Raw genomic sequence first — 13,649 nt, 5'->3', positions numbered from 1 at the left:
AATTTACTGTGAATCTACAGTTTTATTTAGAACCAGCTTATCAGTAGTTTGAATAGAGTGAAAATAAAATAAAGCCTTGTTTGGACATGTAAAGATTTAGAACAATTAGCACTCATGACCTAAAATAAACTGTATCAAGAAAAGAAAATAATCCAGAAGGAAGTGTTGGAATGCAAGTATAATATACACTAAGTGGGAAGAAATTAAATAATATAGTAGTATAAAACATAAAAAGTGAAAGAGCTCTGTCCTGATCCCTTTATTTGTTATGTATTCTCCTATACCTTTTTCAATGCCAATAGAAACATGTACACAAATATAAATGTACAAGATACTTTTTATTCTTTATACAATGAGCTCACGCTATATAAAATAGTTGGTGGGGGGCTTCCCTGGTGGCGCAGTGGTTGAGAGTCCGCCTGCTGATGCAGGGGACACGGGTTCGTGCCCCGGTCCGGGGAGATCCCACATGCCGCGGAGTGGCTGGGCCCGTGAGCCATGGCCGCTGAGCCTGTGCGTCCGGAGCCTGTGCCCCGCAACGGGAGAGGCCACAGCAGTGAGAGGCCCGTGTACCGCAAAAAAAAAAAAAAAAAAAAAGTTGGTGGTTTTTTTCCCCCCATTCAATGGAATATCATGCACATCCATGAATATTGGTACAGGCAGATCTACCGTACTCATTATACTATCCACATTCCACAGTATAGATGTATCAATGTTCATTTAACATGTCCTGGATATGGACATTTAGATAGTTTTAAGATTTTTGCTCTTATAAATAGTGCTTGGAGAATTTTTTGTCAGTATTTCTATAGAATAGAGCCCTAGAGTTAGAATCTTGGGCCAAAGAATATGTGTATTTAAAATGTTTCATAGATCCTGCTGAAATTACTTCTGAAAATATTGCTAATTTATAGTCAGACTACAAGTACATGAGATGCAGTATTTTAAGGGAGGGAATCTTGAAACATGAGAATAGACACCAAATGGAGAGAATTTGTTGTGAATTTTTAAACAAAAAGACAGAAAGTAAGGATGACTTTGAGTGCCTGTGACAGGTGGCTTTGTCCTTCGGACCACTTGGAAAATACTTTTCAAAAATTGATCAGTGCCATTGTCAGAGGTGGGAGGTGGGGTGGGGAGGAGGGCAAAATGGGTGAAGGTGGTCAAAAACTACAGACTTCCAGTTATAAGACAAATAAGTTCTGGGATGTAATGTACAGCATGGTGACTATAGTTAACAATGCTGTATTGTATATTTGACAGTTGCTAAGAGTAGATCGTGTAAGTTCTCATCACAAGAAAACAAACTTGTAACTCTATGTGGTGATGGATGTGAGCTAGACTTACTGTGGTGATCATTTCACAGTATGTGCATATATCAAATTATTCTGTTGTATACCTAAAACTAATAAAATACCATATGTCAGTTATATCTTAATAAAAAATAAAAATCAATATATCAAGAAAAAATTGATCACAAACTAATCCAAAGAGATTTAGTGAGAAAGGAACTCAACTATTCAGTTAGGTCTTATTCTATCAAGAGCAGACTATTAAATAAATTCTTGCAGAAAATTTTATCTTTCTTAAGGTAATTTTAATGAGGAAAACCTCTGCCTTTGGACTTAATTCTAACCATCATGGAGCACTGATTTGTGCAGTGGCAGTGATAAGATCCTTGATAAGAAGTATCTGCAGGTCATCTTAGAATTTGTAATATTTGTAATATGTAAAAATATAATTATTGGGTAGGTTTAGACATGCACTTAAGTCTTTTAGTAAAACAGACATTGAAAAGTTTAGAAATCAAATGAGAGTATAACTACAGAGTGCTAACTATAGAAGTTTAGCTATAAAGGTATATTTTAAATTGTGTTTTACAGCAAATACTTGAGTGTGCCTATGTGCTAAATATTGGGTTAAACACTAAAGACACTATATCTGTTTTGGAGGATATTGCCGTTTTGAAGAACTTAATGCATTTGATATGTATTAATTCTCTAAATTACTTTAAGCAAAAACATAGCTCCATTTTGTAAATGGGTAATAGCAATTGTGGCGAGACAAACAATAATATCAGTTGCAGAGAGGTAAGCATTTATTTTCAAAGATTATACTGACAACCTGCTATGAGCACATCTGACACACAAAGAAATAACAAGAAATGATTCCTGCCTTCAAAGCACGTGCATGTTTTTAAGTACCAGAGATTCAAAAAATATTGTTTAAAGAACAGCAGTAGAATCTTCACAAAGAGAAATAAAACGCTGGTGTCATGCATAGATTTTCAAAGAACTTGTGAAAAGTTAGAAAAAGATGCACTTTATTAAGGAAGGACACACACAAGTAGCAGTAAGAGCTCTGAGGATGTAGCTAAATCCCAGAATGAACAATTGTTTGAGTCTCATTATGGTCAACAAATAGGACATTGTAGCTCTGTTTGGCCTCATAGGGGAAGGAGTAGGCTCTGTGCTTGGGGGCAAATACTGTAATCTAAGTGGATGATAAGCAGAATACAGCGTGATTAACTCCTCTTTTGCTTTACACTTTCTATCAATAATAATTATCATTGGGGACTTCCCTGGTGGCTCAGTGGTTAAGAATCCGCCTGCCAATGCAGGGGACACGGGTTCGAGCCCTGGTCCGGGAAGATCCCACATGCCGTGGAGCAACTAAGCCCGTGCGCCACAACTACTGAGCCTGCGCGCTAGAGCCCGCAAGCCACAACTACTGAGGCTGCACACTGCAACTACTGAAGCCCGCACGCCTAGAGCCCGTGCTCCACAACAAAGAGAAGCCACCGCAATGAGTAGCCCCCGCTCGGCACAACTAGAGAAAGCCCACATGCAGCAACAAAGACCCAAAGCAGCCAAAAAAAAAAATTATCATTTATTAGAAAGAATAAAATTAAGGATCATTGAAGCCCAAGGTGCGTGAGAGGACAATATGAATTTAGCTATTTTCCATGAATTCAAGTGTACAGGCTTAAGTAAATTTCATATCATGGAACTATATTAACTTGTAAATATTGCAAAATTATGAAGCTTATGGATAGTTTGAGAGGACCAGAAGCTTAAGGTCAGGCTAATATTGTCCCAATATTTTAAAAAGTGTAAAATGCCCCTTCTAGAAACTATACAGACTGGGGTGATAAACCAACCAAAAATTCTATAGGGGAATCAGTTACTTGTTCCCTCATAATATACAGTTTCAGACTAGTATGCTAGGTTCTGAGGGTGTCATAAAGATGACAATTAGGGCATAGATTCTGCCTCCAAGGAATGGAGAGTTTAACAAGGGAGCTAAGGAGGTAAACCAAAAACAAACAAACAAATTAATAAAAAATAAATTGTAAATATTTTTGTCTTGCTTTCTTCTTTAAGGAGAACATACAGTGCTTTACAATTTCTCTCCCACCACATCTTTGTTTATTCATTCAATATTTTATTAAATATGTTCTATGTGCAAGGCACTGTGCTAAATGGTACAGAAAACAACAAAGAAGAATCAGAAGATCTTACCTTCAAGGAGTTTACAATGAGGGGGAGTTTTATTAAAAATTTAAATGTAAGTGTCCTAGTCTGTTTGGGCTGCTATAACTAAATACCATAGATTGGGTGGCTTAAATAACAAACATTTATTTCTCCCACTTCTGGAGGCTGGGAAGTCCGCGATGAGGACACCAGGTGATTCCGTGTCTGTTGAAGACCCGCTTCCTGGTTCATAGCTGGCACCTTCCGGCTATGTTCTCACAAGGCCAAAGGAGAGAGAGCTCTCTGGAGGCTCTTTTATAAGGGACTAATCCCTTATAGTGAGGGCTCCACATCATGGTCTAATCACCTCCAGAGGCCTCCACCTCCAAATACCATCACATTGGGAGTTAGGATTTCAACATTTAAGTTTGGGGGAACACAAACATTCAGTCCCTTGCAGTCAGTGAGGATGACCAGCTTGCTTTGGTTCATTTAAAACAAGCTGTAGAGTTGCACACATATTCATTTGAGAAAGAGGGTCGTGCAGACTACAAGGGTGAAGGAGAATCAACTGAGAAGTTTAGCCTGTTGTCTCACAGGTGTTTGTGTGTTTTGGCAGAGACAGGGGTAGATACTTAACAAATCTTGTTTCAATCTTCCTTTTCTGGTCCCACAGGAAGACTACATTTCCCATTCTCCCTTGAAGTTAGGTTGGGGGCAGGTAACTAGGTTCTGGAAATGGGATGCAAGCAGAAGCGGCATAAACCACTTTGAGCCCTGGCCCTTAAAAATAAAAACGAGTATCTACTAAAGCTAAACATACAACTTCCCCATGACCTAACAATTCCACCCCTAGGTATAGTCCCAAGAGAAACAAAAGCATATGCTACAGAAAGACAAGTGAAAGAATGTTCATAGCAGGTTTAGTCATAATAGCCCCAGACTTAACAACAACCCAAATGTCCTGGGATGGAATAATTGTGCTGTGTTCATATAATAGAATATTATACAGTGATAAAAAAAAATAATGAAATATAGCTACACACAGCAACATGCAGAAAATCTTGAGTGAAAGAAGCCAGATGTCAAAAAATATTAATGTATGCTTCCATTAATGTAAATTTCAGGAAAAGCAGAAAAAAAACTATGGTGATAGAAGTCAGAATTGTGATTACCTCTCTTTGCAGGTGTATTAACTGCGAAGGGGCACAAAAGAGGCTTCTGGCATGATGGAAATACTCTTTTTTAGGATAGTTGTCTTAGGAGTGAAGGCAAATGTAAAAATTCATCAAGCTGTACACTTAAATATTTTTGCACGTTACTATATACAACAACTAAAAATTATGCACAAAAAAATCAAACAAGCAAAAACAAACAGACAAAAAGTGACCACTGAAAGCCCAGTAAAGATAGAGGAACTTTTTTTTTTTTTTTTTTTTAAAGATAGAGGAAACTTTAACCTTGAATCACTACTTGGAGGGAAGTTGCCCTGAAGTGCTGGCCAACCTGCTTCGGACTTTGTGTGAGCATAAAATAAACCTTTCTTAGTCTAAGCCCCTAAGATTTAGGGGTGTATTTGGTATCACAGCATAGCCTAACCTTTTTTGGCTACTACAGTATTCATCACCCATAAACTACCAAGGTCAGAAACCTGGTTTTGTCAGCTCACCAGTGGAGGCTCTGTGTTTCATAGGCTAAGTGACCCAAAACAAGCTTATAAAAATTAAAATGCCCATTCATTTAGTGAAAGGGAGGGGGGAAAAAGCCCTCTCATTCAAACTAGGATATCCGTGTTACCATGATCAAGCCCATTATTTCAAGACAGACCTGCATGGAAAGTCAAACCATAATAAAAATTTGTCTGGTGCACGTGTTCTCAGAAAAATAGCATTAATTAGATGGATCAAATGTTTAATGCTATCCTTCCAACAGAGCTTGTGAATCCATTTCACAGGAAAGATATTTTGTCAGTGGGTCCCTGGGGAATACCTGAGGTCCCTGGACTGTAGTTTCCACTCCCCTTGGCATATACCTGAGTTGCCTCAGTGGCCCTCCTTTTTCTCCTTCTTATAATCCTATTAACTTTACTTTTTAGGCATATTACTGCATTCTAATTTTTTAGATAGATTGGTCTGGCCTCTGAAGCCTTCCTTTTTATATATCTACTCCTATCTATTATATGTAGTTTATGTATTTTTCCTCTCAAAGAACAATCATAAATCTTTTACTTTCAAATTCTGGGATGGGAGTGGTAGAAGTTTGAGGTGGGGAGAATGGTGTCCTAACCCTTGTCTCCAAGTACTGATAACATCATCAAATTGATATAGACACTGGGAATTCTATGCAGTGTATCTGAATATTTCATAAGGTGATTTGAGAGCCATTTTGTGGAATTCCTTAAGGCCTGAAGGACAGTGAGGAAATAGGTATCAGAGCCTAGAGAAAAAGGGATCCCTGTTATGTAGCTGTTATGTAGTGGAGGAAAGTTTGGCAACACTGTTGCCTGCTGAACTGTGGAATATAGAACATATCTCCGACAAATGGATACATTTGGTTAAGGAAATTTCCAGGCAGAATGTTGAAAGTGCCAACTAATTTTTTTTTTTTTAAACTAGGTGTGATAACACACACACAGAGATCAGATGAAAGAACTATTCACTTTTTAGGCAGAATTTGGAGGAAATATAAAGAACCTAGGCTCTTCCGGTTAAAAAATCAAGCTGTTGTTTATTCCTAGCCTGTCCAGATGGTAAAAGTTTAGGAATTGCTTTAAGGCAAAGGTTAAAGCAAGGGTGCAGCTGTAAGACTTTTTTTAAGACTGTAGAAAGATTTAAGAATGTTCTTTCTAGATCTTCTCAGCTTGATAAGAAGGCTTCTAAATATTTTAAGGGCATTTTCCAATAGCTTCCTGACTCTCAGCTCAAGATGGAAAGTGTCTGTCTCAAAAAGATTGACACTCTCAAAGAAAGTGAGCGTGGCTTTTAAAAAATGGAGTGGTTAGAGTTTGATATATGAGAATTCCCCAAATTTTTAAAAGAAACTGTATTGGCAGAAGCAATACCTGCTTGGACTGAAAGAGCCTAAGTCTCTCTCAATATAGCAGCTTTCAACATTTATATGGGCAAAAATTTATATTTGCATCTTAAAAACTGAATATAATATTTTAAATAAAACGATGTGAAGAAAAATGTGAGGTTTTGCAACCAAAATTGGTAGAAAGTCAGAATCATATGTAGCTATTTTGAAAAGCTGGCCTAGTATCAACAAAGAGAAAGTGTATCTGAATGTTGCTGGAATTAGGAGGTACCACGGTTATCATACTTAGTTTGAGCCATGCTTTGTCATTACACTATCCTTGATGTGCATTTCTACAATGACTCCATGTAAAGCTGAACAATTTAGTGTGGTTAAATCCTCTGCATGAGCTCTAAAGAGCTCTTCCATTCTTTTTCAAAGACATCTTGAAAGCCAGAATCTTGCAAGAGCAACAATTTTCAGCTTGGCATGTATTCAAAGCCCTTGAATTCAGCCACAGATTGCCATATTAGTTTCCTTCATTCACTGTGTATCTTCTTTGAAGAAAGTCTGGTTCACCTTGTTGATGAACAAGCCTAAAGCCTTTTTTTTTTTTTTTTTTTTTAATAGAAAAGAAGCAACAATGAAGGCCCAAGAGAGTATCCAGTCAAGCTACTGGTCATATACAACCTAAAAGAATAAATGGCCCACGGCTTCCCTGGTGGCGCAGTGGTTGGGAATCTGCCTGCCAGTGCAGGGGACATGGGTTCGAGCCCTGGTCTGGGAAGATCCCACATGCCACGGAGCAAATAAGTCTGTGCACCACAACTACTAAGCCTGTGCTCTAGAGCCCGTGAGCCACAACTACTGAGCCCTTGTGCCGCAGCTACTGAAGCCCGCATACCTAGAGCCCATGCTCTGCAACAAGAGAAGCCACCACAATGAGAAGCCTGTGCACTGCAACGAAGAGTAGCCCCCGCTCGCTGCAACTAGAGAAAGCACGCGTGCAGCAACAAAGATCCAACACAGCCAAAAATAAACAAAAATAAAAATAAATAAATTTATTTAAAAAAAAAAGGAATAAATGGCCCATGTAGGTACAATGTGTAACTTTACCCTTAAAATTATTGGCAACATTATGAGAAAACTTTCTTCTGAATAACAGCCTTATATATCTTATAATACCATATAAAGGAATTTACAAATGTAAACTACTGATTTATTGCAAACTGTTCCTTTTGCAGTTTTTTGGTTTTAATCCTAAAGCACACATCATCATCCCTGAGAATTTATTAATGCCTCCCTGTTCTGGAGTCTCTATAGCAGCACCAGTCAAGATAGAGAGTACCCTTTCCATTTGTTTGAATCCGAGAGTTTGCCTGAAATTGCCCCTTGACCATCCAACTCTTTAGCACTGTCATTTTTGGCACCTGTGACAACAATAACTGTTCTTCTCAAATATCTTCAAGCTTCAAGTCTCCATTTAACAGTTAATTAAAAGAAATTGCATGCTTTTAATTTTAATTTTAAATTTTCTTTATTTCTTGGTATGTATTTGCTGTGCCACATGGTAAACATTATGCTTATCATTATGCACACATTACTATTCCTGTAATTTCTGTGGACAAGTTTATGCTGTGTTTCTGATCCTCTCATATTTTGAATTGGAGATTTTTTTTTTTAAATTGTGATTATCTTGTTCCTATTCTACCATTGTATATTGGGTATGTTAAAGAGGGAGATAACTTGAACATGAGAGCTGTATTTGATCCTACAGAAGATCCTGGATGTTGAACAAGATGGAGTAAATGGCTGGAAATTTAGGTTCTTCCCCTTGAGAAGGAGAGGGTATGTTTATCTGGGGAAAAAGGATGTGTCCAGATGTTTGGGCAGCCAGAGGCATAGGACTACGGCAGACACTTCTGGGTGCCTCCAGTATGTGTTCTTTTCATTTCGCTTGGTAATAAAACCTGAAATATTATCTGGGCATTTGTTCAACCAATAAAAAAAGATTACATTTCCCAGCCTCTCTTGCAACTAAGTGTGGCCATGTGACTAAGATTTGGGCAGTGAGTTGTAAGGAAAAGCGGCTTGCATAGGTTTCCTGGGAGGTTTTCTTAAAGAGAGGAAGTTATGTCCTCTCTTCCTCTTTGGCTGGTCTTCCTGGCTAGCACATGGATGTCATGGTTCAAGGTGAAGCAGCCAACTTATAAGTTAGGATGGAAATCACAGGTAATAGTCTGCAGAGCAACCTGTCAGAAGTCAGGGGCCCTTGATGGGTATGAAGCCACCATCTTAGACTAAGACTGTCTATATTTTTTTTATTTTTTATTTATTTTTTTAACATCTTTATTGGGGTATAATTGCTTTACAATGGTGTGTTAGTTTCTGCTTTATAACAAAGTGAATCAGTTATACATATACATATGTTCCCATATCTCTTCCCTCTTAAGACTGTCTATATTTATCAGAGACAGAGAGAGAGAGACAAACTGTTTTTTTTAATACATTTATTTATTTATTATTTATTTATTTATGTCTGTGTTGGGTCTTTGTTGTTGCGCGTGGGCTTTTCCCTAGTTTTGGTGAGCAGGGGCTGCTCTTCATTGCGATGCACGGGCTTCTCATTGCAGTGGCTTCTCTTGTTGCAGAGCACGGGCTCTAGGTGCGTGGGCTTCAGTAGTTGTGGCACGTGGTCTCAGTAGTTGTGGCTTGTGGGCTCTAGAGCTCAGGCTCAGTAGTTGCGGCACACAGGCTTAGTTGCTCTGCGGCATGTGGTATCTTCCCAGACCAGGGGTTGAACCCGTGTCCCCTGAATTGACAGGCAGATTCTCAACCACTGTGCCACCAGGGAAGTCCCCAGACAGTTAAACTTTTATCTTTTTACCACTGTTATTCTGGGCTTTCAATCTGAGTACTCCTCTTTTATTATCTTATTTAGTTTATCCTGTTATATTATTATTACACCTATCTCATATTCTCTTGTTTAGTTTTCTTATAACTTATAACTAAGTTTTCATATAACTAGTTGTTTTGTCTAAAATATGATGGGAAAGCATTCCTTGGGTTGTACATAAAATAGTATTAAACAGTCTAATGGCAATCACTGATAGGCTGCTTAAATGAATGATATTTCCTTCATTCATTGTTTAGAAAGGGCCCATTGGGGAAGGGGAAAACCAAAACAAAATCCAACACTATTCCAATTGACTGAGCTGCAGAAGTGGAAGCGCCTTAACACCCAGATGGCATTTGACTGTCATCTTATAAGCACGGGTTTTCCATCAAGTGAGACTACTACATTGTCTCCCAATTTCTCTTCAAGTGATGAATGCTCCTTAATCTCATCCATGCCATTTACACACCACTTGTGTTTAATATATGTAAATTTCTTTTTAACGGCATCTTTGGAGCTAGCATAAATCATCTTGCTTTTTAAAGGTGCACTCTTAGAAGCCCAGAATATAAATATCAATACTAGGTCTTCTTTCTTAGACTCTTGTTTTGTATGTGGCATCATACAGAGCAAACTGGCAATCATTCAGAGGTAGCAACTTCACAAAAGATGTGTAGGGATCCTCTGTGGTATCACCAGTGTCATTTGCCAAGATCTGCTTTGCTTTCTCTACAATTATTTGTCCTTTCTCATCATTTAAACAGAAGAGACCTTCTTTCTTCCCTCCTTCCTTTCTTTCTTTCCTTTTAATCTTCTTTTGTATAGACGATTTCCTTATTTTCCAATTATTAAAAACTTTGATGACGTCATCATTCACTGTAACTCCAGAAGCCATAGTGCCTGGGGCTGCATTGGCAGCTCTGGCTCCAGCTCTGTGGCACTAGGAGGAGGAGAAGGAGAGGAGAGGTGGGTGGAAACCTTGTCTCTCTTGTTCACATCTGAATCTACAGAGCTTAGAACAGTGCCTGAAAATAGTATGTGCTCAGTAAATATTTGTAGAATGAATGAATGGGATTCCTCTAAAGGTTGTACATAAAAGTAATATTAAACAGTCTAATGGCAAGTTCCTGCTTTAAGAAACTTGAGAATTTGTAATTCCAAGGAAACTAGAAAGATATTTATAGGTGAGGAAACTGATATTTAGTGGGGTTATAAGACTCATAGGCCGCACAGGTTCCTTGTCATGCCAATTGCTGGCCAATCTCTCTAGCCAGGTATGAGTTCTAAGACCACTGCTGCCTCTACTATGTGTACTATTTGAAGCCAAGTCCCCCTAAAACTGAGTTCCCCCACTGAGTTTATGATTAATCTCTCTATCTAAAATTTAATTTCCTTTCTTTTCCCCCCTGACCTCAATCCTGTGGTAACTGAACACTAATCAACTAGTCAGATGACTAAAACTGCTGTTGTGATAACACCATTAATGTTCTAAAACTGCTATTATAGATATCATTATTAGTGTACAAACTCAGGTTGTTTCTCCAGGGCAAGATGAGCTTACAGACCCCGAAGCCATGGACCACCTGGCCTGAGAATTCGAGACATCCTGACTCCTGAAACTACGATTAAGAAATGTCACGAGGGCTTCCCTGGTGGCGCAGTGGTTGAGAGTCCGCCTGCAGATGCAGGGGACGCGGGTTTGTGCCCCGGTCTGGGAAGATCCCACATGCCGCGGAGCGGCTGCGCCCGTGAGCCATGGCCGCTGAGCCTGCGCGTCTGGAGCCTGTGCTCCGCAACAGGAGAGGCCACAACAGTGAGAGGCCCGCGTATCGCAAAAAAAAAAAAAAAAGAAAAAAAAGAAATGTCACGAGATGTTGATTAATCCTAGCCTCTTTGTTTTTCCTTTTTACGAAACCCCTAACTCAAAGGCCAAGTGGGAGTGTATCTGAGGCTTGTCTCCCACCCCCTTGCTTGGGGCCCTGCAATAAACCTTTACTTTGCTGCAAACACCTCCTGTCAGAGTCTGGCTTTCTGAGCCTGGGGCATGTGAGTCCTTGCTGGGTTACATATTTGGCTGACGAGCACCTGTGATGTATGCTGTAGACAGGACTGCTCAGTGGCCCAGGGTTTGGAGAGGACGACCTACTACTGTCCTTTCCCCATACAGGAAGTGCAAGAACACAGCTAACAGATTTTTCAAGCATTCTCAGGCACTGCAGAGCTTAGAAAGCCCAGTAATTGGGAGCAGTTTCGTCCCAACCAGCAGGCAGCCTTAGCTATTTATTACCTGGCACTCTAGGGTAGCAGAGCTGGCAGTTCTGAGGAGGATGGTTGTCCAGGCTCTCCTCTGGCAATCGTCTTCCTCCACCAGCTCCCAACAAAAACATTTAATCCCTTTCTTCCACTGCTCTCAGTTCTACTTGGTTGGGCTTTTAGAGGACAGAGACTGGAGTCCAATATTACGCAAGTCGCCTATCTTTGTACATCTTTCTCGGCGCGCTCGCGCCGGCGCGGAGCTAAAGGAGGGGGTGGCGGGCGCGTCCCCGAGCTGCGCTCTCTCACCTTCTGGCCCCCGCGCTGAGCCAGGCTCCGAGAGGCGGGCGCGCGCCCCGGGCCGAGGCCGCTTGAGGGAGCGCGCACGCTCCGCCTCTCCCCGCCTCCCTGATGCGCGCCCCGCCCCCTCGAGCTGCCGTGTTCTGAGCGCTCAACCTCGGAGGACTTTGGCCCAGAGTAACCCCGCTCGCTTGAGCTTTCCCCTCTATTCCGCGCCTACCCCCGGCACGCCCTGAGAGCCCGCGGCGGTTGGGCGCTCGCTGCCCGCCCCTCTTCCTCCCTGCCGAGCTTCGGCTCACCCCCTCCCGGCCCCTGCGCGCGGCACCTCGTCATGGCGGCCCTCAGCAAGTCCATCCCTCATAACTGCTACGAGATCGGCCACACTTGGCACCCTTCCTGCGGGGTCTCCTTCGTGCAGATCACCAGGGGCGCCCTGGAGGAGTCCCTGAAGATCTATGCTCCCCTGTACTTGGTGAGACCCATCAGCTCCTCCCCCAGGGCGAGTTTAGTGTGGAGAATGGGCCAGGGCGTGCAGTCGTGCTCCGGCGGGGCCCGGGGCACTCGCCCCGTGTCGATTTCTCATTGGGAGGGGTCAGGGTATTTTTGGCGGCGGTGGGTGGGATGGGGGGAGATCGCGAGGGGCGGATATCCCAGATCCTACGGGGGGCGGGAGAAGGGGGAGGGGAATTAGAAGTTGAGCTGTCATCTGAATGCCTGTTGGGGAGAAGATGGGTTCCCAACTTCAGGATTAAGTTTGGGGCCCTTAAAATTGTGAGTTCAGAGGCCTGCGTTATTTTCCCTCCCTCCTGCCCTGTGGAGAGGTGTTGTAGGTCAGCGAGGCGATGAGAAATGGCCTGCAATCATTCCTCATCTAATTCCCCCTGTTTGGGCGGCCTCCTCCCCAATTTTTTTTTTTTTTTTTTGAGGGCATATTGGGCATCAAGTCCCTGTGGCCTCAGATCTTGTCTCAGTTTGGGATGAGAGGATCGTAGCTTGAGGGTTTTGCAAGTGTTTTTGCAAGTTCACAAAGTGGTCTCCTGGTTGAGACTTTGCTTGGTGTTTTAAAGGGTGGTTCCAGTCTTGAGTCAGTGAAAAATGTTTAGGAGATCTGACTTAATGTCAGGTGGGTCCTTCATTACACAGCTTTACCTGTAGGGCAATCTAAGTTTGGAGTTTTAAATAGAGAATATTTGGAAATACGTGTTTGTATCATGGAGAATTGTTAAAGAAGTTTGTTCTTAAATGTTCTCTCCAGCATCTCTTTTTTTTTCAATAATCTCATCCTTGGTATTAAAGATTTATTGCTTTGGCTATTGAAGTTCATTCTCTTATTTTCTTGCCCAATAGAGCCTGTGTCCTAAGAAGGCAAAGGTATATTTATTTTTGGTATGTTTTCTAAAAGTTCCATCCAATGTTCAGTGGATGGTCAATTCTTACTTCTCATTGAGTAATGATTTAGATTTATACCCTAATATTCCTGAAGGTGTGTCATGACCATATCTGTAGTACTTCTTGAAAAGTCTGATTATTTATTACAGAGATAACAGAGGAGAAGATGGTAACTTTCTCTGAGCTAGCGGAAGCCAGTTCATTTGTGTCATATATACTTACGCTTTTCAAACTTTAATGTGTGTTAGGAATCCACTGGGGGAGAATGTTAAAATGGGGGTTCTGATTCAGTCGATCTGGGTGGGGCCTGAGATTCTGCATTT

At 41.1% G+C, this 13,649-nt stretch overlaps 1 protein-coding gene, 1 long non-coding RNA gene and 1 pseudogene across 3 annotated transcripts in view; 2 read left to right on the top strand and 1 right to left on the bottom strand.

Annotated features, from left to right (window-relative positions):
- LOC141279333 (uncharacterized) overlaps positions 1-7,505 on the top strand; it is a 44,160-nt gene extending 36,655 nt beyond the window's left edge. The window contains exon 3 of the long non-coding RNA XR_012333380.1: positions 7,119-7,505. This is a non-coding gene — a long non-coding RNA (uncharacterized lncRNA). The remainder of the gene's footprint in view (positions 1-7,118) is intronic.
- Positions 7,506-9,031: 1,526 nt separating this feature from the next.
- LOC101323271 (cofilin-2 pseudogene) lies at positions 9,032-11,971 on the bottom strand (annotated as a pseudogene).
- Positions 11,972-12,114: 143 nt separating this feature from the next.
- TMEM135 (transmembrane protein 135) overlaps positions 12,115-13,649 on the top strand; it is a 241,790-nt gene continuing 240,255 nt past the window's right edge. For both annotated transcript variants that reach the window (XM_073808329.1, XM_019948728.3), the window contains exon 1: positions 12,115-12,409. In XM_073808329.1, the coding sequence (XP_073664430.1) occupies positions 12,269-12,409 (141 nt within the window). In that variant the 5' untranslated portion in view covers positions 12,115-12,268. The remainder of the gene's footprint in view (positions 12,410-13,649) is intronic.

Source organism: Tursiops truncatus, chromosome 8 (genome assembly GCF_011762595.2).
Source record: "Tursiops truncatus isolate mTurTru1 chromosome 8, mTurTru1.mat.Y, whole genome shotgun sequence".
NCBI lineage: Eukaryota > Metazoa > Chordata > Mammalia > Artiodactyla > Delphinidae > Tursiops > Tursiops truncatus.
This window is presented reverse-complemented; position numbering and strand designations above follow the sequence as displayed.